We start from the raw sequence: 22,457 nt of genomic DNA, 5'->3' as shown, positions 1-22,457 counted from the left end.
GTTTCCAAGGCAAATTTGTGCAGATCTGCTGAAGTGAAATATCTTCCTTATTTGGTATTCACATTAACTACGAGAGAATTTACTTTTAATGAAGTAGTTATTACTGGGCCAGGAAGCACATTCAAACTTCATAACCAAATAAATAGTAAAGATATAAAAGCAAGTTTTTCCATAGAAAAGAAACTTTTAATTACAACGTTCATTTTGCAGACTGTAACTACAGTTTACAATTGATAAAGCTTGTTCCTGTACTCCTGAATGGCCCAGCACCATCTGAAATACTGATTTCATTCTTTGCTATTCAGCCAGACTCTTAAATCAGAAACTCTTTAGCATTCTCTCTCTCTTTTAAGAGATTAAGCAGGGAACCTGGAGACTTCTAATTAAATCTCCAAGAACTCAATGCATCACAGAATTTAGAGGACTGGGAATGAAACATAATGCACAGCTCACCAAATCTGCATGAAAGGCTTGAGTAAATCATTCCAAAAGTGACTTAATGTGGACATGCAATGGAGTAAGGAAAGCAAGCAATAGACTAAGTATCAAAAGAACCACAGCTGAGACCCCTGATGGAGGGGGACAATTTGGGGACAGTGTGCTGTCTTAATCTGACAGCACTGGAGAAGTATAAACTTCCGCTCTCAGCGCAACTGTGTTTCTGAATTTAGTAAGATTACTTAAGAGGTCTAGATATTTAAATAATTTAGCCGGATAGCTTTATGTCCAGTTTAAAAATATTATTAATTTCCCTTCTGTATGAAAGGACAGAAAAGCAAACAGCAGAAACCATTAACCATTATCCCAACTGCATCATTGTTCTCCTTTAACAGTGATAAATGGAGCACTAGTTTTTCTTTCTTCTGTCACACATCCAACAGAGCCATGTGACCCCATCTTCTTGCCCTAAAATGTCTGAAATGTGTCATTTCCTTTCCAAAACAGAATACACCTAATTAGTAAGTTAAATACAGAGCATCCTTTCAACACAGTGTTTTGTGGCATCTTCTTTCTAAGCCAGAGAAAAAGAACCTCTTGTATACAAGTATCAACCACCTTATTTTTTTAATGGCAGTCCCTTGCAATAACTTTCCCTATCATAATACACATTTTACTCTTCCAACAGGTGCACACATTCAGAAAAAAGAACACAGCTGAATGCCAACATATGCTCCTAATACTTACCATTTAAGCCTTCAGACATTTCCACAACATACGTATTTATTGCTGCTCCTCCATTGTCTTTTGGTGGATCTATAAAAACCAGCAATATTCCAACTAAGTGAGGTAAATTAAATGGTTTTGTAGCTTTTGGGGAGAATTTACAAAAGGCAAAATCAACAGCTGACTGGAGATGGGTGCTTATTTAGACAGACAGCATCCTAGCTAGCCATAGCATCCTAGTTCAGGACAGCCGCAAATCACTCAAATTCTCCACTATGCGAAGCTGCCAGCCCACAACCCTACTGTATACTCTACAGGTGAAGAGTGACAAGTGAATCAGGCACCTGGGAGATGCCACAGCAAAGATTTCAGTTAGTCTGAAGTGCTGTGGAAGGCTGCCTGATCATGGTTTCAGGGACACAGATCCTGATGCTCCTGTAATTTGGACTGCAGATAGGAAAAGATTATCATACTAATTTGCATATAAGAATATTTCAAAATTATTTAAAGACAGGATTTCAAAAACCTAAGCATTTTGGGAGAGCACAGAAGTCAGGAGTTCTACACTGAAAATTTCATCTCAAATTTTTAACACATCACTAGAAATTGAGTGCACCGTCCTCCCTGGTACAATATTCATGTACAAGATACAAACCTACAGACCTATCTTTGACATATAATCCTAGTACTCTTTCTCAGAGCTGACTTAGAGAACAGAATTAAAATAATGTGGAAAAACAACATTCTGGACAAATATAAAGGCAGCATGATACTTCAACACAGAAGGGTAATGCTGCCATAACATTACATTATGTATGTGCTGGATGAATTGCTCCTAGGCAAGGGTTACATATCATATCACACCTGCTAAATAAAATGAGACTTATTATATGGCATGTAACAATTTTTTGGTTGCAAGGTAACAAATTACTCCAAATGATAAATAAAAATTATCATATTAATTATTACATTAAAAAAAAAGGACAGTATTACTGTTCAAAATAATGACTATGTAAATATTTTAGACAGTTTTCGATTTACACATTAGGTATTTCTAGTAACTTCACACATTATATATCATCCATAAAAGATCAAGTATCAGGCCCTGATGTAGCAAAGCACTCTGGAAAGATGCAAGACTGGACTTGTTGAGTACTACTTAAACTCTACAAGTAACTTTCTTATTATTAATGCAAAAGAATTAAACACACTATTAAACAGAAATAGGTAAGAAGTTTAATTACCCATGACAATAAATAAAACCTTTAACTGTTTGATTTTCTGCTGAAGTACTGCATCACACAGTACTGTTTCATCTTCTCCTATTTCACAGCCTAAGGCTAAAAAAACCTGAGTCTAAGGAAAAGTTTCTCAAGATCCTTAGTGAATAAAAACATTTATCTATCAAAACCAAGCACTTTGAAGAGATAGGTTGAACTTGGATCTCCTCTTTTGATAAAAACCCACAATTTCGTGGCATCTACTTTTTGTGCCAGAGAAACAGAACTTCTTACACACAAATTAGTACTACTGTTTTTTAAATTATTGTAGTCCCCTGCAATAACAGTCCCTATTACAATTCATTTATTATTCTTCCCACATAATTACACTGTTATACTGCCACCCTAAGCATTTTGAATCAATATTTTTCTCTTAGTTCCATGAAAATGGATCATAATAGCTCCGTTGACTGAAGTAAAACCTGGTGTTCTATACATGAATATATATAAACATTTTTTTTAATATCTATATCTCTCTCTCTAAAATACAGAGGACATACTCTAAATAGGGCTGGACAACAATCTTACCCCAGACTATTTTAAAACTCTGTGCATGAATTTTTCCTTTCACTGTGGGTTTTGAAGGTACTCCAGGCTTGTCTGGACAAGTAATGTATTCTACTGTCTCACTTGGACTGCTTTTCCCTTCTGAGTTATAGGCAATGACCTGCAAATATATAAAAAATATTATAAACAGAACAAACGCACTGGCTAGTAGTATGCTATTCACTGTTAATGGTAAGGTCAAATTAATTTATCTGTATGCTTAGACAGATAGCTACATAATAAATTATCACAAGAACTAAAGCTATTATATACCTTCATTTTACATTTTTATTAGTCCCATAGTTAGACAATCACTATACTGAAATTAAAAATCCCTGCAAATTGCCAGAAAAAAAAAATCCCTAGAAAAATCCCACCTAGTAATTGTGAAGCTGAAAAAAAAATTATTTCGCAGATCAATGAACTTTCCATATCCCCCAAATTTCAAATGTTGGTGCATAAAGTTAGGCTTCTACATAGGACACTTAAGAGTTGCCTGACTGTAAACGGTAATCAGGACATGCAAATCTCAGTGACATTAATGGAATCTGTGGGTACTCAATATAGCACTAGCCACTTTAGTTCAAGTCAAGGATCTGAAAACTTGTTTTTTCAAAACCATCTAAGATACTGTCTTGGTTTCGGCTGGGATAGAGTTAATTTTCTTCCTAGCAGCAGGCATAGTGCTGTGTTTTGGATTTAGTAGGAGAAGAATGTTGATAACACGCTGATGTTTTTAGTTGTTGCTGAGTACTGCTTATGCTAGTCAAGGACTTTTCAGCTTCCCATGCTCTGCCAGGTGCACAAGAAACTGGGAGGGGGCACAGCCAGGACAGCTGACCCAAACTGACCAAAGGGCTATTCCATACCATATGACGTCATGCTCAGTATATAAACTGGGGGGGGTTGGCCGGGGCAGCGATTGCTGCTTGGGAACTGTCTGGGTATCGGTCGGCGGGTGGTGAGCAATTGCACTGTGCATCACTTGCTTTGTATATTGTTATTGTTATTATCATTATTATATTGTTATTATTATCATTACTATTTTACTTTATTTCAATTATTAAACTGTTCTTATCTCAACCCAGGAGTGTTTCTCACTCTTACTCCTCCGATTCTCTCCCCCATCCCATCGGGGTAGGGGGAGTGAGCGAGCGGCTGCGTGGTGCTTAGTTGCTGGCGGGGGCTAAACCACGACAGATACTCAGAAATGAGATAGGTCTAAGAACAACTCTTTTTTATCAGAGTTGTGCAATTTATTCATAATGAAATATACACATGAAAAAAACCTTTATAAAAGCATGGAAACAAAAGATGATGAAAAAGAAACACTGCGAAGAGGCCACTTTTAGACTTCCACTGAAGGAGCTTGGAAGTATTAAAATTTTAGTTGCAATTCCCTTCCCACTGACGTAAAAGTATTTTCATGTAATTAAGTACAGAGCAAAAAGTGATGCTTTACTAACTGCTAAAGAAACCTGAATAACTGGGATGAATTAAGTAGAGCTCTCATGCTACTACAGAACCTTCTTTTAAGGAAATACATTCAGAGATACAAAAGTGTTTATATGGGTAAGTTGTATCCACAACAGCAGAGGTGATAAAAACTCTCCAGTCCCAGGGAAAACTATGGCAAAGGTTGTCATGGAAGTTATTTACAGTCACATGAAGGACAAGAAGGTAATTAGATTTATCAGGGGTAAATAATTTTTGACCAACCTGAGTGCTTTCTATGATGAAACAACTTGCTCAACAGATGAGGGGAGAGCTGTGGACATCATCTACCCTGCTTTTAGTTTGACATGGTCTCCTACAACATCCATGCAGACAAGCTGGTAACATATAGACAGAACTGATGGACCACAAGATGGGTGTGCAAAACCTGACAGAATGCCAGGCTCAAAGGGTGGTGGTTAATGGTTTGAAGGCAAATTAGCAGCTGCTCATGGGTGGATTTTCTCAGCACTCAATACAATGTCAGATACTATTCAATACCTTTAAGAAGTGGTCTGGATGACAGGAGTGAATGCACCCTCCCCAGGTTTGCATATGACACCAAACTAGGAGCAGAGAGAGATATGCCAGAAAGGATTTGACTTTGACAGGCCGGAAGACTGCATCAATAAGGACTGTATGAGCTTTGACAAAGATAAAGTCTTGCACCTGGGATGAAATAATCCCAGCAGCAGTACAGTCTGGGGTCTGACTGGCTAGTCAGCTTTTCTTTTTTCATCTCTTCTGAGAAGGACCTTGGGATGCTGGTGGAGAGCAAGCCCAAAAAATAAGCAAAGTATCCTGGCAGTAGCAAAGGCAAATTGTTTCATGGGCTGCATCAGCAAGAATTTAGCCAGCAGAACAAGGGATGTGATTACACCACTTTACTCAGCACTTCTTAGGCCACGCCTGGAATACTGTGTCTAGTTTTGGCCTCCCAGTTCAAATGAGACACTTGGAAACCAGAGAGAGTCCAGAAGAGGGCCAGAATGATGATTAGAGAACCTCTCAGAGAACCTGACACAGGAAGAAAGGTTGAAAAACTTGGGTTTATTCTGCCTAAGAAAAAAGAAGTTTCACTAGGTATGATCTAATCACAGCCTTCCAATACCTAAAAGGTAGTCACAGAAGAGATGAAGATACCATCTCCGCAAGGATCTGGGATGACAGGACAGGAGACAGTGGGCACAAAGTGTGTTAGGGAAAATTCTAGCTGGATATAAGAAAAGAAATAAATCACCATGAGAACAAGCTGCCCAGAGAAGTGATCAAATCTCTCTTGCTGGAAATACTGAAGTCTCAGCTCAACAGGCCTAGGACAGGGTTGAATAGCCTAACCTAAGGCCCTACTTTCTACACACATTTGACCCAGATGATCCCCAAAAGTCCCTTCCAACCTAGACTTTTCTGTGATTCTAGGAAAACAAATTGCTGCTATTCTTTACTTTCTAGCTGTGTCTGCAGTTAGTTTACTACGTATTCCCGTTTGTTCCCAGCAAAAAACTAAATAACCTAAAAAAAGGTTTTTTGGCTTTTGTATTTGTTTTAAAAATGAGCAGAATCAAAATGACAGCAGTAATCTCAGTACAGATTGAGAAAAGGAAATGTAAGCTAACATGTCTCTCAGACACTAAGTCTCCTGATACAGTTTACAAGATTAACAATCATCTGGTTGTCGTTGTGCCCTTACAAATTAAGTTAAACAGGCACAGTTAGCATTTACATATTATAAGGTTTCCAATGGTTATAAAGCTTCTTTCAAAAGCCTTAAGGAATATTACTTCTAATTAAGTCTTTCCCCTGTATAATAAAAATTAAAGACCTGATTAACACAACATTTGTTTCTCCTTTATGCACTGTGAATGAGTGAACAGAAACTTCTGTTTACTGTTTTGTTACGAAAAATAGGGTCTGAACACTTTTTTTTAATTGTAATGAAAAACTTAGCATGTTTACGTTCACTATATATTTATCAGTAACGTGTATGATTAAACATGTAGAATTACTTTCAAAGGAAAACTACAATCAAGTCCTGCAAAGCTAGTTCCAAGGTAATTAGCTGTTCTTTAATTTAAGTTCATGTGTTGCCATAACAGCCCTAGCTTGGTACAGTCCTTGGAATACACTGTGTATTTTAAATTATTTAAATATTAAGTTATGTAAAAAAATCAAATACTGTAAAATTAATCCCTATCATAACCTTTCTGCTTAAGAAAGCAATCATACGCAAAAGTGCAAAATATCTGCTATCATTTGAAAAGGACTACTTATATGTTTTAGTGTTAACACAAACCGACCAACCCCTAAACTGCTACCTTTCATACTGCACAGAGATGCTGTTCTTCAGCAGTTCCCAATTCTTTCTTATGAAATAGTATTTTAGGTGTATGCAAGACAACAGCTATCAACATTTTCTCCTTGTAGACAGAGATGAGATCATTCTGACTCTTCTTCATACTGTGCGACATGCCCTTTGGAACAAAGGTTCCAAAAAGCATGCAACTGTTCAGGAACAACTTAGAACAAAGAACAGCCCAGGTTGAAAAGGACCTGAAAGATCAGGTCCAACGTTTCAGGGAAAAGGGAGCCTAGATGAGATTATCTAGCACCCTGTCCAGTCATGTCTTAAAAGCATCCAGTGACAGGGACCCCACCATGTCCCCAGGCAGGTTGTTCCAATGATGGATTGCTCTCATTGTAAAGAATTTATTTCTTGTATCAAGATGAAACCTGTCCCAGTGCAACTTGTACCCACTGCCCCTTGTCTTTTCAGTGTGGCTCCTTGTGAAATAAGAGCCTCATTCCTCTTTGAAGGCACCCTTTAAGTACTGGAAAACTGGTCCCCCTTAAGCCTTCTCTTCTCCAAGGAGAAAAGACCTAACTCCTTCAGTCTTTCCCTACAGGGCAGGTTCTCCAGCCCTTTGATCACCTTCGTAGCCCTCCTTTGGACCCTCTCCAGTCTGTCTGTGTCTTTTTTGAATTGTGGGGACCATAACTGGACACAGTACTCCAGGTGTGGCCTGACAAGCACTGAGTGGGATGATCACATCTCTTATTTCTACTAGTAATGCTCCTGCAGATGCAGCCCAGGATCAGATTTGCCTTGGCTGCTGCCGTGATGCACTGCTGACTCATGTTCAACTTCTTGTCCATCAGGACCCCGAGGTCCCTTTCACAAGGCTGCTCCCCAGCCACACAGATCCTAGCCTGTACTGTGCTCCTTGGTTATTCCAACCCAGGTGCAGGACTTTGCACTTGTCTTTGTTAAATTTCATACTGTTCTTGCTGGCCCACTCTTCTAGCCTGTCCATGTCTCTCTGTAAGATGAGTCTCCCTTCTGACGTGTCCACCTCACCACTCAGTTTGGTGTCACCAGTAAACTTGGTGAGGATGCTTTCAATCCCATTGTCTAGATCATCTGTGAAGATGAACAGCGTGGGGCCCCATATTGATCCCTAGGGGATCATACATGTGACAGGCTGCCAGCCTGAGTAAAACCCACTGATCACCATCCTCTGAGTGTGGCCTGTTGGCCAGTTTTCTACTCATCTCGTGGACCATACATCCAGTCTGTATCTTTCCAGTTTGTCCAGGAGAAGGCTGTAGGAAACAGTGTTGAATGCTTTGCTAAAGTCCAGGCAAACAACATCCACTGCTCTCCCCAGGCCAACTGAAAGTGTTACTTCATTGTAGAATGTGATCAGGGTAGTCAGGCATGATTTGCCTTTGGTAAATCCATGTTGGCTTTTCCCAATCGCTGGCTTCATTTGGCTTGTAATAGTTTCTGGGAGGACTTGTTCCATTAACTTTCCTGAGGACTGAAGTAAGACTACTGGGCTTATAGTTTCCTGGGTCTTCTCTTGGGCCCTTCTTGTAGATGGGCATGATATTTGCTCTTTTCTAGTCATCAGGGATATCCCCTGATCTCCACCACTTTTCACATTTTATAGATAGTGGCCTTGCAACAACATCAGCCACTTAACATCCTGGAGTGGATACTGTCCTGGCCCATGGACTGATGTGGGTTGAGCCCTTGCAAGAGGCCACAGCCCAGCCCTTCCTCCACCACTGGTGGGTCAACACATGCGTTGTCCTAGCTACTTGATCCTGTGATCTGGGGTCCAGTTATGCCAGTAAAGACAGAGGCAAAGAAGGTATTGAGAACCTCTGTCTTATTGGCATTATTAGTAACTTGCTTCCCCACCCTGTTTAGCAATGGGCCTATGTATATCTTCCCTGTGCTTCTGCTTACTGCAAGAAAGGGTATCTGAAGAACCCTTTCTTGTTGTTCTTGACATCTCTGGCCAATTTCAGTTGCAGCTGATCCTCAGCCTTCCTGACTGCATCTCTGCATGTCCTAGCAAGGCTCTTGTAGTCCTCAATGGCTATTTGGCCACCTTTTCATAGCCGGTATGCTTCTTTTTTGCTTTTAACCACACCCAAAAGCTCATTGTTAAGCCATAGTTAAGCCAGACTTCATTCTGAGCTACCAAGTTCAGCCCTCGAGACTTATTAGAATGGGCTCAGCACCATGGTAATATGAATGATTTACTAACTTGGGCTCAGTGCTATGCTAGTACTGACAAATGTTTTTTTGATCAAAGTTGCTCCTTACCCCAACACTTTCAGAGGTGTTTAGAGTCTATCAAAGAACCCCATAGCTACACTAAGTAATATTATCCGTGTATATGCAACACAGAAGCCAAATAAGAGAACCCAACTGTTAAGAACATTGACTTATGACCTGGAATTTCAAGATACCTCCAATTGTGTTATGCTCTTGCAAAGGTTCTCCTTATTCCTTCTGCAGAGATGATTAATGAAGCAGGTGTTTAGCTGATAGTTTTAAGAGATTGGAATTATAAGAAACTGGCATCAAATTTGGTTTTCCTTAAAAAAGGCCCTTCCCACTTCCAAGTCAATCTCAGTCTACTCTGGTGCAAAAAAAAAACCCCAAACCCAAAATATATGAAAAAATCTTACCCTAAATTTATATTTTGTACTACGCCTCAAATTCTTCACTGTGTAGGTAAGATCGTCACCATCATATTTTGGCTTGAAACCATATCCCTGCAGAATTAAACAGGATTACTTGAAACATTGTATTTGCAGACCAGACCACATAACACACTTCATACAAATACATTACTGTTTCAGACTGTAATTGTTATGCTCCTCTGACAAAGTAATAAGTGCACCTTCATTGTGTATACACAAGATATTCTTCTGGAGAGGGGGAAATTAATTAACCATTCTCCAATCGGAAGAGAAGAACAGTAAAAAAACCCCATATACAGTGTCAACAGAAATTATACGTAACAGTTTCAAAGGACTCATTTTAAAACGAAGGTGGTGAGGCTGAAATAACATCTAGAGGGATGACACTTCATGATGCAATTACTTTGATCCAGCTCTTATAAGGTTTAACTTTCACATGCAAATTCACAAAGCTAAAAGTAATTTAAAAGTCTTTGCAGGATTGGGGCTTAATAACACTAATAACAATTACTGTCACAATAAAAAGGAGAAAGCTATGTGGCTTGGTCACAGCAATGACAAGTCATTAGCTCAATTTCAGAAAATACAGTTCCTTGTAGAATATTCTAGTAAAAGTAATCACTGTTACACTTAATACAATAATGTATCAAACACACACATTATAGTCTCTTTTCTTATTGAGAATAAAAATCATAAACTTACTGAGTTCTCATCCTCCATCTCTAATATATATGAGATTCCTTCATCTGATGGTGTTCCTGAGGGTTTTGTCCACTGTAGAGATAACCAAGTAACTCCAGCATTAATCAGCAAAGGACTTGCTGGTGTGGTTGGGGCAGTGCCTGAGGTATGATACAGGACTTCTTCACTAAAACCACTGTTTAAAACAGACAGTATGTAAACTAACTAGACACAATAATTAATATCTAGAAAAGCACAGTTCTTACTAAACACAGCTATGACAGTTTCTTGCACATGTGCACAACTGGAAACTGCAAGCTGGTGCATGCAGATGACTTAAGTTGCCCATAAGTCTGTCAGTAACAAAATATCTGAACAAAGTTAACCTGTTCATAATTGAAAGATTCCTTTGTATGACATAGTTACAGTGTTTTGCTAACCAAAACGTTTTGCTTTTGCATGTTAAGTCATTATTCTAAAACAGTATAGAGCTCTATATGCAATAATGTACTAATACTAATATCCTTCCTGTTCAAAATGAAAGCACTAAGACATAAAAGCATATATGGGAACACCTCAAAAACAATTTTGCTTCCCAGGCAGCAATTATGTGCTTCAAGTATACTGTGAAGTACTAGTTTCTCTAGTGTTTCAGAAAATAATAGAGTAATAGCCTCATTCAATGTTAAGTTACTCTAAGAGTTGCCAATATGAAAGTCTTATTGCAGAACAAATGTAGTCTACAACAGTGAATCTCCTAACACAACTGTTAACCTCATCTGATGATGCTTAGATACGCCTTGAAGTGAAAAGACAAATAAGTTACATAAGAAGACCTATTGTGAAACAGAGTGATGCAAAAGTCCGTAAATGGGTACTACGCTTGCACAGATGGTCTGACATGTCTGTATCCAGCTAGACTGAAAAACCTCCTCCTGTTCTCAGCTGGCATTTGCTGCTTCTACATCAGATCTGAAGAAACATTTACAGGCTTAAGAGCTAGTCTAGTTTTTTTAACCATATGAAACTAACATCAAAGATGTAATTCTTATCTAAAAGCTAGGCATTACCTAAGTGAGCATCAGTAAGCCCTGAAAACAAAATTCTCATATGGCTTAAACAACAGCACCAGTTAACCTGACCTACCTGAAAAATCTCAATATAAAGATACCTCAACTTCACTTTCTCTCTTACCGAACCTACATTATAATAATGCACAACTTGTTAATTTTGGTCTGCTCTAAAGTCTTTTTGGCATTAGAAAAAAAAAAAAATCTTACAGACAACACATTATCAAGAGTGTCAACAGCACCCAAAGTAGACATACAGTCTGTGTGGATATGCAGACTGTGAAATAGATTGTGAAGCAAGAAGCGAAAAAGTGCAAAACAAGAGAAAACTGTTTAAATTTGAGGGGAATAGTAATTTTTTTCTTGCAAAAAGTCACAAGCAAGAGAATCTCTGAAATGAAAATGATGTGATACATACAATGTATCTACTAAAAAACATTTCAGCATTATATAGGTAGGCTACAGAAAGCATGAAGAGAGGCTAGACAAATACTAAGCCTATCTCTATTCACAACAAACTATTGAAGGAGTCACCTTATGAGCAGGTATAAGGTAAAAAACCCCACACCTTAAAAAGATTTAATCTCTTTACTTGATTGAACCACTCCAAAATATACTGAAGTATATTCCAGTGACACCCACATTAGAATGACTCTTGAACAATTCACTTAGAAGTACAATAATACTACCTATCTTTTAAATAGATTTTTCCAGTTTTCTTTAGCCACTGTTTCATGTGTGGTTACCATTAGATTTAAAAATATGAGTAACTTAAATATAAAATATCTGTTCTCCCTGGTAAAATCACTTAAGACAAAATTCTGTCTCCAGATGCCTAAGGTTCGCAACATTCTTCATAAGGAACAGCCAGGCACTCTACCCTAGTAAGTATTATTTCAAGAGACTTCTTAATTAAATAATACCATAAAGACAATAAAGTGCATCTTTACAAGGCTATGAAATATTGATTTAAAAATCTATTTGGCATGATTAGTTTAAGAAGGGTACTTAACTGATCAGTGCCTTCTACCAGCTTACGCTGCAGGAATTTGTAATACGTGCAGGTATTCCTAGAGGGTACATTTACACTCAGGTGTAAAAGGGGAACAGGAAGAGAGCCTGAGCGCTGCACCCTGCTTAACTGCCACTCCCTGTCTTTATTTTTTTGAACAGTTCCAACTAAATCTCATCAAGGCAAAGTCCAGGAGCAACTCAAGAGAATAATTCATTCCAGAAATATCATCCAGAAGGCAGTAACATAACAAAGACTGTGTCGGAGCACACTGAAAAGTCATTCTAGCCCACTACAGCATCCTCTGACAGTGGCCCAAAGCAGGTGCCTGAGGAAAGACACAGGAACAGGCACTATATGCAACGCAGTCCCCGAATACTCTCCAAAGCCTCCCACACCTCAGATCTCCTGAGCCAGCTGTAGTTTTCATATGCTTAATAGTCTGCAGATTTACAACCCCAGGTCCAGCTTCGTGTCCTTTACACCGTCCTTCAACACTGTCCAAGCAGGCACTGTTCCCTCAAGCACCTCCTTATGCCAGCTGAAGGACACACAACACACATCCTCTATTTCATGCTATAAAACCACCATTCCAGTGAGCTGCAGCACAATGCTCATAATATTTCAGACACTGAATTAAAAAGAAAAGAAAGCAAAATAGCAATTTTAGGCTGATGGCTAGAGAAGCCCTGTTTTTATGCCACACAGGACCTCAAGGTCAAGTGCTACTATGTAGTGTGGACACTGTCAGTCTGCTCTAGAGATGATGAGCCCTGGTAGTGTGACTATTAGCCAGGTTTACTTGCTTTGCCTGAAGACCAAGAAGCATTCCCAAGAACTAATACCCAGTGGTGAAGCATCACTTGAGAAACGAGTAATTTTGTTTTTTTCCAAGTTCTTACTTATATTCTCTACTGAAGTCAGATGTTATTCATTCGAAAATTCAAAACAAAGTTTTGTATTGTATAACTTCTGAAAAGTAGCAATTAAAAGTAAGAAGCACGTATCCTAAGCATTCATAATAAGCTCTAGAACTTCAAAAGAATTCAGTGATACGGTAATGTCATATTCTGTCCATTTCCCAGGGTAACAGAAAACCAACAGACACCTTAAAGGGACACATCTGAGTAACGTGACATGGCAAAGAGCACAATACAGATACACCTACAGGTGGCAGCGGCATTTCTGCCAGACTTACTTCCTGCTCCAGTAGAGTTACTGACACCTCTTTACGCCGTCATCAATGAAATTCTAAACGTAAGGACGGCTGATAAGCCCTGGAAAATTGCTACACCAGCTTCAGGAACTACCTTAGATCTAGCACCACATCAAACCTCCCTGGAACGAAGAAAAGCAGAGCGCACGGTAGGAGGTACCCTCTGGTCAGCACAGCAACAGCATAAGCGCTGCAGCATTTCAACTACTCAATTCTGTCCCTTTGGCTGAGTTGCTTATCTTTTAGCATGATCCCCAGAATTTTAGTAGAACTGTTTATTACATCAGACACAAAACCCACAATTGCACTGAACGTGTGAGTCTCTACAATCTAGCGCTTAGCCAAAAAATTCTATTACAAGTACGTGCAGCAGGAAACATGTCCAAGGTAGCAACTTCAGTGGTCAGCACAGGTCTACAAAGACTGAAGCTAAAAACCAGCACAGCCTGAGCTGATTTCATGTGACAGCAGCTGGGTTGTCCTTGCCATACTCGTGCTCCCCATTCTAGGGGTATCATGTACAAATGTCTGAGCAGGTGGTTCAGGAAATGAGGCTAAGTCTGGCAGAAGTAGCTGTACTATCTGCTTCTAAGAGGGGCGGAGTTTTGAAGCATTTATACGGTTAAGTATGCACCTAATGAAGTGGTTGTAGTATGTAGCCATACCGTGCCTCGACAAAATGCATTATGCCAGGAATCACAGAATAGTTGAGGTTGGAAGTGATCTCTGGAGGTCATCTTGTCCAACCTCCCCTGCTCAAGCAGGCTCAAGTGGTTCATAGCACACAGGTAATCTGCAAATCAAATAATCCAATCACATACCGTGAATTAACTATGCAGTTGGACTAGATGATCATTGTAGGTCCCTTCCAACCAAACTATTCTATATTCTATTTCATCCGAGTTGGACAAAAGACTTGTTTCTTTAAATGCCATCATATGTTTTTCCTAAACAAGCACACACATGCATGCATATGCATTCCATATTTACATATATAATAGTAATATTTACCTCATTCCCATGTCATTTTTGGCTGCTAGCCTAAAGGTGTACCCCATTGCTGGTGACAGTTTAGTAATCCTATACTGCTTCTGTTGGCCGTAATAACACTGGCAAAATTCTCCATTTCCTTTTCCCTAAAAAGGAATAAGTTAATCACATTATTCAGCCTACTATATATGCATCCATCAATTAAAGTAACAAACAAACGTGAAGTAAACTCATTTTTTTTAAATGAAACATAACTCAAGAATCTCAAAATATAGTGAGGCAGTAGTATATGAAACTTTATATATTGAATTAAAAGCTTTTTTCCTTCCTTTCCATTTCCCAGCTCCACTGGGTTGGAAGGAAAAAGCCATGAAACTTCTGCAGCTCTGCCATCTCAGGATAGCTGTCCAGGTAGGGACTGGAAGATGCTTGTGGGGGCACAGTAGATCCACCCCCTTTGTACAAAAGAAAGACTGTTACAGGAAAATGATCCTTCAGTGTCAGCTCTTGAAAGAAATATTGGACAACAAGTGAAAAAGCCACTACTAAGAGTGGCAGAATCATGTAATTAAGATCCTATTATTTTATATTCCCTAAGAAGAAGTTTGGGCCACAACTGCATTTTCATAATTGTTTCAGGAATTACGTATTTGTCACATGCCTCTTAGACAGAAGTCATAATTTTCACACAACTTGATGTGCAGTCACATACAACTACTTTTTAAAAAACTACAAGATTAAAAATGAAATAGAATAACTTGCTTACTTCATCCCATTCTAAAAGGTAACTGTGGATTTTAGAACCATTATCACAAGATGCCTGCAACAGGAAAAGAAGAAAATTAGAGTGCTAACTAGATACAGGACCACTTAAGGAAAAAATGCATGTATAGGTCAAATCATGACAGGACCAGTGGAGGCCTAATGATGCTCCCCTTATATGGCTGTTTCACTTGCCAAGACAGTCCTAGTTCAGTCTCCATCCAGTGAATGCTTGTATTGTGTTTATGGTTTTGTTTTTTTAATTTAGACTTTGAAAAAATATTCTGGCAGCAGTGTAAAATGCTACAGTATTTTTCTGAGCAGCTAGATTGCAGGTCTGCTCCAACCTCAGTCTTTCCAGACCACTTCATTTGCTTTGCATGAACAAGCCTATGTTCAGTAACAGAGAAAGGAACTGGCTCCACAGTACAGTAGGGGACTGAACTCGAACCACTGTCTCTCATTTGACCTCAGTAACTTTATCTACAAAGGCTCCTTACTTTTCTGGGAATCCTCCTCTTTCTACTGAAGTCCACATTTAACCGAGTACATGTATTACCAGTCACGGAACTGTGACTGAAATTAGTACGTTTGACATTCAATGAACTGGCATTTTATTGACAAATCCAAAACAATTCTGAAGAATTTAAAGTATTTATTTTAAAGGATTTTAAACAATTCTTACCTTCCACTGCAGTGTAAGAGAATTTTTGGTCCGATTAGTTATCCTGGGCAGATTTGGAGTATCAGGTTCACAACTTGTTGTGGTAAAACTCTCTGCTTCTGAAGGGCTCCCCTTTACACAGTTGCATTCTACTTGGACTCTAAAGTGGAAACGAGCCAATAACATTTTGCTTCAAAATCTGTATATACAGTTTCCAAAGAAAACTGAGTATTCAGAATTAAGTTACTGCCCTGCTACCTCATTATTAAAATATCACTGTTATAAATAAATGACTGGTGGAAGCATGTTGGTCAATAGAAGTAATGAAAAAGAAGAGAGTCCTTTATTTTGGATGTACATCATTATCATCAGTCAGCTTTAGTCTCACAATTACATTTTAAATGTCTGTTATTTGCTGTACTTTGCTTGGGAAATAATGGTAACATCTTGCAGGCTCATTATCTGTTGGAGACATATTAATTGATACTATGAATAATTCTTCTGCGAGTGCTTTCGTCAGATGAGCACAATGAAGCTCTTGATATATTTTCAGAGTACCTTCTGCACTCCTTCAAGACCTTGCTGAGTTCACCCTGTCCTTTCCTTTAGGAAGGCTATGAATTAACTCTCCATGTACTTCAGGAGAGTGAATTCTTACTTCTGTCTCAAAGAGAAACAGTCTGTTTTTTCTAATAGGTTTTCTCCAAAGTTAAACATAGGATTATTATCTGGCTTCCCCCTCAGCTGTGTAGCAATGTCTTATCTCCTCCTTGGATGAACCTGCACATTACTTTCTTCCGATTCACCTGTTCCTTTGAAGGAAAAAACCAAAACCTCAAAAAACCCCTTACCTCTGATCACTGGTGTAAGACCTGTGTTGCCTGCTTATGGAGATGTAGAAGTCCTTATATGTTCTTGTTGCATGAACAGCAAGTCACAGGAAATTTGGCTTTCTAGATTTCATGAACAGATTTCATGACAGGGAGACATCTGAACAGTGACTAATGTTGCACACAAAATCGTTTGTGCTTGCATACAGTTGCAAATATGTAATTTGTCAGTTATCTTCACAGTTCAGTCTTTCTGCTCTTCACAGATTTTGGGCAGTGTTCGCACTGGTAGAATTCTGTTTAACTCCTAATTCAGGAAGGGCTTAGATGGCCAAGTCATCTATTCCCATGCGTCCTCTACAATGGCCAGAATTAAGCAAGAAAGAATCTGAATGTAGCCTGATAAAAAAGGACTTATATAGGAAAAAAAAATCCTAGGCTCTGACACTTATGCTCCATGCATTTTCAACTTAAATATTGTTAGGTGAAGTGCATAAACACTCCTAAAACCAGGAACAAAATCACAGGGAAAACACTTGCATATGAAGAGCTTTATTTATCATTCATCCTTCTCCTGAACCTGTACTGCAGGCCATATGGTGGCCCCAGTTAAATGAGGTGTGTGATGAAGAACAGACCCACCCTCTTTTGCTTCCGGTTTGGCAATCAGGACAATACCCTGGAAAACAGTACTAGGAGGTACAGACCCCCTCACATCAAGGGCCAGGAATGTAGCTCTCCCACTTGAGCAAATGCTAATCAAAAGACTTAGACAACAGAAATCCTCCTCCTCCCGACTGCTGATGTTCTAAAGCTCATGTGGAAAGAGGCACAACATTTCTGACTTGGATCCTTACTCAGACACACTTCTGTTCCCTCTGCCTCTAAATTGGTTCCCTGGTCAGTACACAGGAGTCTTGGGGTTCTCCATACAGTCAAGAGAGGCAAATCCCTCACATGCTACATGTTCTGTCACTTCTGAAGCTGCGCTCTCCACTTGCAATTATTTCTTGAAAAGGCAGTACTTTCAAGGTGGCCTTCGCTTCTGTCTTCACAATGTTATGTATTTATAAACTGCTGTATTCATACTGCTCTTTTTAAAACAAGAAATAAGACAACCCTCCAATATGTAAAAAACGGAGGGAAGAAGAACACCTAACTACATCTTTCCAATCCTATGCTACTTCTTCACGAGGAGATAGTGAAGCAGCAAATTCTGCTAGAAGGACAGGATTACACTGAGCTAGGGGCATATTTAGTTATGCACATGGGGTCAGATTCACTGGTCTGCTGGAGCAAAGCGAAAGCAGCATAACCTGACCTTCAGGTGGCCAGCAGCTGAGCATGTTCCTGTGCAAGGTACCTCCCTCTGCTGCCTCTGGGAAACAGAGAAAGCAAGCAGCATCTGTGCCTGGCTCAAAGGACAGAAAAATGTCACTGTTCTGGCATGACATGGGAAGTAAAGAGCATGGATGTTGGATGAGGGTGCAAGTTTTCTGTTTTCCAAAATGGACTGAGTGGTCAGCTAAGCCAAAAATGTTGATTTGTGATTCAAAGGAGGGTGAGATGTGGTAAAGAATCTCTGAAGATTTATGCAAATACACAGATCCAATGAAACTTTTAAAACATTTCCACTGAATTTAATGAATAGAGGAGGAGATACTCACTTTGCATGGTAATCAGTTGCTGGCCTGAGATCATTTACAGTAACTTTATTTTCTTCTCCACTGGAAAGAGAGATGATTTGGTTTAACAGACTGTTTCAGAATCCCATACATTTATAAAGACACACATTATCTAACCCATCCACCTAACACTCCTTCTAAGAAACATATTTGCTAACAGTTTGTTTCTGTTGCTAAATATAGTAAAATGAAAATGTATTTATCTTTGAATTTTAGGGGCTTCTTCCATTTGATTCCTGTTGTTTTGCGCTGGTGGTTTTGGCTTTTTTTGTTGTTCTATTTGTTTGGGGTTTTTAAGAATAACTATTTTCCTCTTTACTCAGTAAGATCAGCTGCATGTGTATGCATATACTTTATTACACAAAAAACATTGAAGTACTGGGGCCTTTAAAAGCTCAGTTCAGCTGTGCAAAAACGATTATCTAGAACTGTAAATGACTGCATACACCTACTTGTTAGAGCCCAATAAACAGAAAAGGCACCTCAATGACATCTATTAGTCTGCTTTTACTGACATCAACTTATGTTAGCAAAGCTCATTTCTTTTCCTCTAAGCTTCTAGGACAGGGATATGCAATTTGCAATTCATGTACTGCTTCTAAGAAATCCACAGAAGGTGACTAAGTAAACTAGTTAAATACAAAGATTTATAATTATTAGACAACTCTACACCCTTAATGGTAAATTTTCTGTTGTATTTCTCCAAGTTGCAAAAAACCAACTGAAAACCATTGCATTAGAAATGAAATAATTGAAGAGTTTTGTTTGTTTTGCTGCTGCTAGAGTTGTGTTCTGTGTGAATCTACTTACTTTATTTCGTATCTTAAGACTGCCTCTTACCAAGAGCATTTTCAGGGAAGGGAGGGATAACCTTACTGGGAGCAGAAGCATATGCTGAAGTAAATAACCACAAATACAATTTGTATTTCTCACTACTTGTATATCTCACTAATTGAGAATCCATAGTTTCTAGTGCAGCTAGTTGAAATACAGCTAAGTGATATTAAAACATGCTTCCAACATCTAAGAACAAAGTCTTTAAATTCTAATTGATGGTAGAGACTTCAGTAATAAACCAGAACCAATTCCACTGAAAATAGTAGTTTGTTTCAAAAGAGAAGTTGCACGAAACTGCTAATTACTTAAATCTCTGGACAACAGGCAGATTTTTAATGAGGTTTTTAAGCCACATAATTCAATGCAACAGCAATTAAATAAAAATAATGAACACCTACATGTATACAGTTTTGTACTTCCCATCTTTTCCGGTATTTGAAATCATTACTTCGTAAGTATAAACATCTGGTATGTCATTCTTGTCAGCATCTTCTCTGGTATCACTGGATGGAGGGGACCACATAAGCAGTGCTGTTCTTGCCTGAATGTCTGATACCTGTAGAAATACATCTTTGAGACCTTTGCCATTTAAATGCTATTATGTATTAATGCTGCTTTGCCATGTAGGACCAAATAAAAGAGAAGAAAATCATATAGCATTATCATATCAGTGTATTTATACTGATCTAATAGCTACCAATTAGTTTTTACAAATGAAATCAAGCTGGAAATATAAGAAATGTCATGAGAAAACTGCAATCCTAGTGCCCAGGACTGAGTGCAGACTTCTAAGTAACGAATGCCACCTAGTGGGCTACATAAAAATGACTGTATCATTTATGAAGCACGAGATGGCAAGCATATATTGCGAATTAGTCGTTTTATTAAATGACAATATTTCAGACTTCTTTTTTTACGTGACCAGTGCTATGATTTTTTTTTAATACCTTCTTGCTGACTTGGTTTTCATATGAAATATATAGAAAATCAGGAATTTGTCCAAAATGACTGGCATTACCGTAGCAGGTACATAAGGAGACTTTGCTTTGGGCATTTAATTATTACTGCGACAACTAGACTCTCCCATTAGATTAGAACCTATCTGGTTAACTACCCCAGAAAATTGTTTTTTATCAGGATATTAATAGGGATACAACTACCTGAGGCTCTAATCTAGTACTCTGTTAGGGAACAGAATATTACAACATATCATGTACTTTGAGCTCAGGCGCTTGTGATGAAGGCATGCTCACAAGGTCCATGTACATACACACACACACACACACACACGTATATATATGGGCAACATCCTAAAGAATTCCTGTGGTGGTGCTTGCCTGCACAGCCCACCCTTTGCAGAAAGGGCTGGATAACAACAGTTGGGGTGACAGAAGTATGAGCATAAACAGTGTGTGTGAATGCAACACCTCCAACTGTCTGAGAAGAGTCTGCCCCAACAGACTCATTGTGCTAAAGGTGGCAACCCTTGGGTGGATTACATGGTAACTGGGGAATAACAAAGAGACTTCTGAAACAAAGAAGAAATCAGCTACAGAATCACAGAATCATAGAATCGTTCAGGTTGGAAAAGACCTTCAAGATCATCCAGTCCAACCATTAACCTAACATTACCAAGTCCACCACTAAACCAATTAAGGGTAGAGTAGCAATTTCATGTTTCCTGGCTTGGTGGCTGGATTATTTATAATGAAGAATAAAAGAAGTATAAAAGCAGCATGAAAATTCGTACCAGGAGTAAAAGATGCTGGAGTGGAACAGAGCAACCACCAAAACATGGCCTGACAGTGCGAGAAATTGCCCTGCCACTATTGCTGCCTCCATCCAGGCGTGCAGGAAGCCGCAAGGAGCTGCACCCCAGCTGGTGCAACAGCAGTTTGGGGTGCAGCAGGCAGGGACCCACAGATCGGGTGGGTGCATGTGACCTGATGGAGAGCTTTCTCAATGGCCTGTGGATTAGCAGATTGTAGGGAACAACAGATTTTAGGGAATGACACAGTTACATGCAAAGCTAAAGCACCCATGTCCCCCAGAGACAGTACAGTTAGGGGCACCCATGCTCCCAGAAGAGTGGGTGCTGCTTGAAATACACACGTGCTGCAAGGGGCTGGGGACACTCATATTTCTGTAGGTGAGTGCATGGGTGCGTGCACGTGATTATGAATTTTTAGGATCCATTACAGAATAAGTCTAGAAATTCATGGGTGTTTATTAATATTGCACGTCTGCTATTGTGGTTTATATGTTGCACCCACCTACTATTTCCAATCATTTCATAAGCGAATTGAAAACACATTTCATTATATGAAATGACTAGTTCTACAATATGACTGTAATATATATCTATTTTGGGAATAATTGCTTTTGGAAATCTATCACCAGAGTATCAGAATCAAAATGCTATCTTCACAACCGGTGCTCTTAAAATTGCTGTAATCCACTGAACTAAAAACCTGACTGGGCCAACTTCAAGAATGAAGCAGAGAGGAGATGAATTACTGATAACAGACAAACAGAAAGAAGGAAAAAATCAAACAAGATGAGCCTCAATGTCTTGGAAATAATATCACTAAGCCCTCCTATGCTAACGGGACTATACATCACATCCTGAAAGAGATCAAACACTAGTAAGATTACCCACTCAAGTTCTTGGAAACACAATTCAAAGTTTGGTAAGAGAAATTGCACTATAATCTTGATGGGGTCACAAACTACACTAACACTAACTACAACCACCCCAGTACAATTCTAGCATTTCTGGCAGTCTTCAGATTTGTGGGAAGCACCTGGGGTGGTAAAAGTTCCCTCTCAGACAATCTTAATCCCTTCCTCCTGGGTTACAGAAAGTGGCAGGGCGTACTGAAGGAAAGAAGTGTAGTTTCCTGGAGGACCTACTATGTTCCAGGACTGGTAGGTCCACTGTTAAGATGATCTATTCCTATGTTTAGCTACCTTGTCCTTAGCAGACAAGGGAAGAGCTATGGATGTTGTCTATCTGGACTTCTGTAAGGCCTTTGTCACAGTCCCCAACAACATTCTTCTCTCTAAATTCGAGAGAGATGGATTTGATGGGTGGACTGTTCAGTGGATGAGGAATTGGTTGGATGGTCACATCCAGAGGGTAGTGGTCAACGACTTAATGTCCAAACAGAGACTGGTGACAAGTGGTGTCCCTCAGGGGTCCATACTGGGACCAGTACTGTTTGGTAT

The 22,457-nt window shown here is 39.1% G+C and overlaps 1 protein-coding gene across 4 annotated transcripts in view; it reads right to left on the bottom strand.

Annotated features, from left to right (window-relative positions):
- FNDC3A (fibronectin type III domain containing 3A) overlaps positions 1-22,457 on the bottom strand; it is a 130,167-nt gene that overhangs the window by 15,968 nt on the left and 91,742 nt on the right. For all 4 annotated transcript variants that reach the window (XM_075727820.1, XM_075727818.1, XM_075727822.1 and 1 more), the window contains 9 exons: positions 19,628-19,785; positions 18,375-18,434; positions 15,899-16,037; positions 15,218-15,271; positions 14,473-14,597; positions 10,185-10,359; positions 9,468-9,554; positions 2,973-3,111; positions 1,186-1,254 (listed from right to left, as the gene is read on the bottom strand). In XM_075727820.1, the coding sequence (XP_075583935.1) occupies positions 1,186-1,254; positions 2,973-3,111; positions 9,468-9,554; positions 10,185-10,359; positions 14,473-14,597; positions 15,218-15,271; positions 15,899-16,037; positions 18,375-18,434; positions 19,628-19,785 (1,006 nt within the window). The remainder of the gene's footprint in view (positions 1-1,185; positions 1,255-2,972; positions 3,112-9,467; positions 9,555-10,184; positions 10,360-14,472; positions 14,598-15,217; positions 15,272-15,898; positions 16,038-18,374; positions 18,435-19,627; positions 19,786-22,457) is intronic.

The sequence above is a fragment of the Pelecanus crispus genome, chromosome 1, assembly GCF_030463565.1.
Source record: "Pelecanus crispus isolate bPelCri1 chromosome 1, bPelCri1.pri, whole genome shotgun sequence".
In the NCBI taxonomy this organism is placed as follows: Eukaryota; Metazoa; Chordata; class Aves; order Pelecaniformes; family Pelecanidae; genus Pelecanus; species Pelecanus crispus.
Note: the sequence above shows the minus strand (reverse complement) of the source record. Positions and strands in the feature narration are given on the sequence as shown.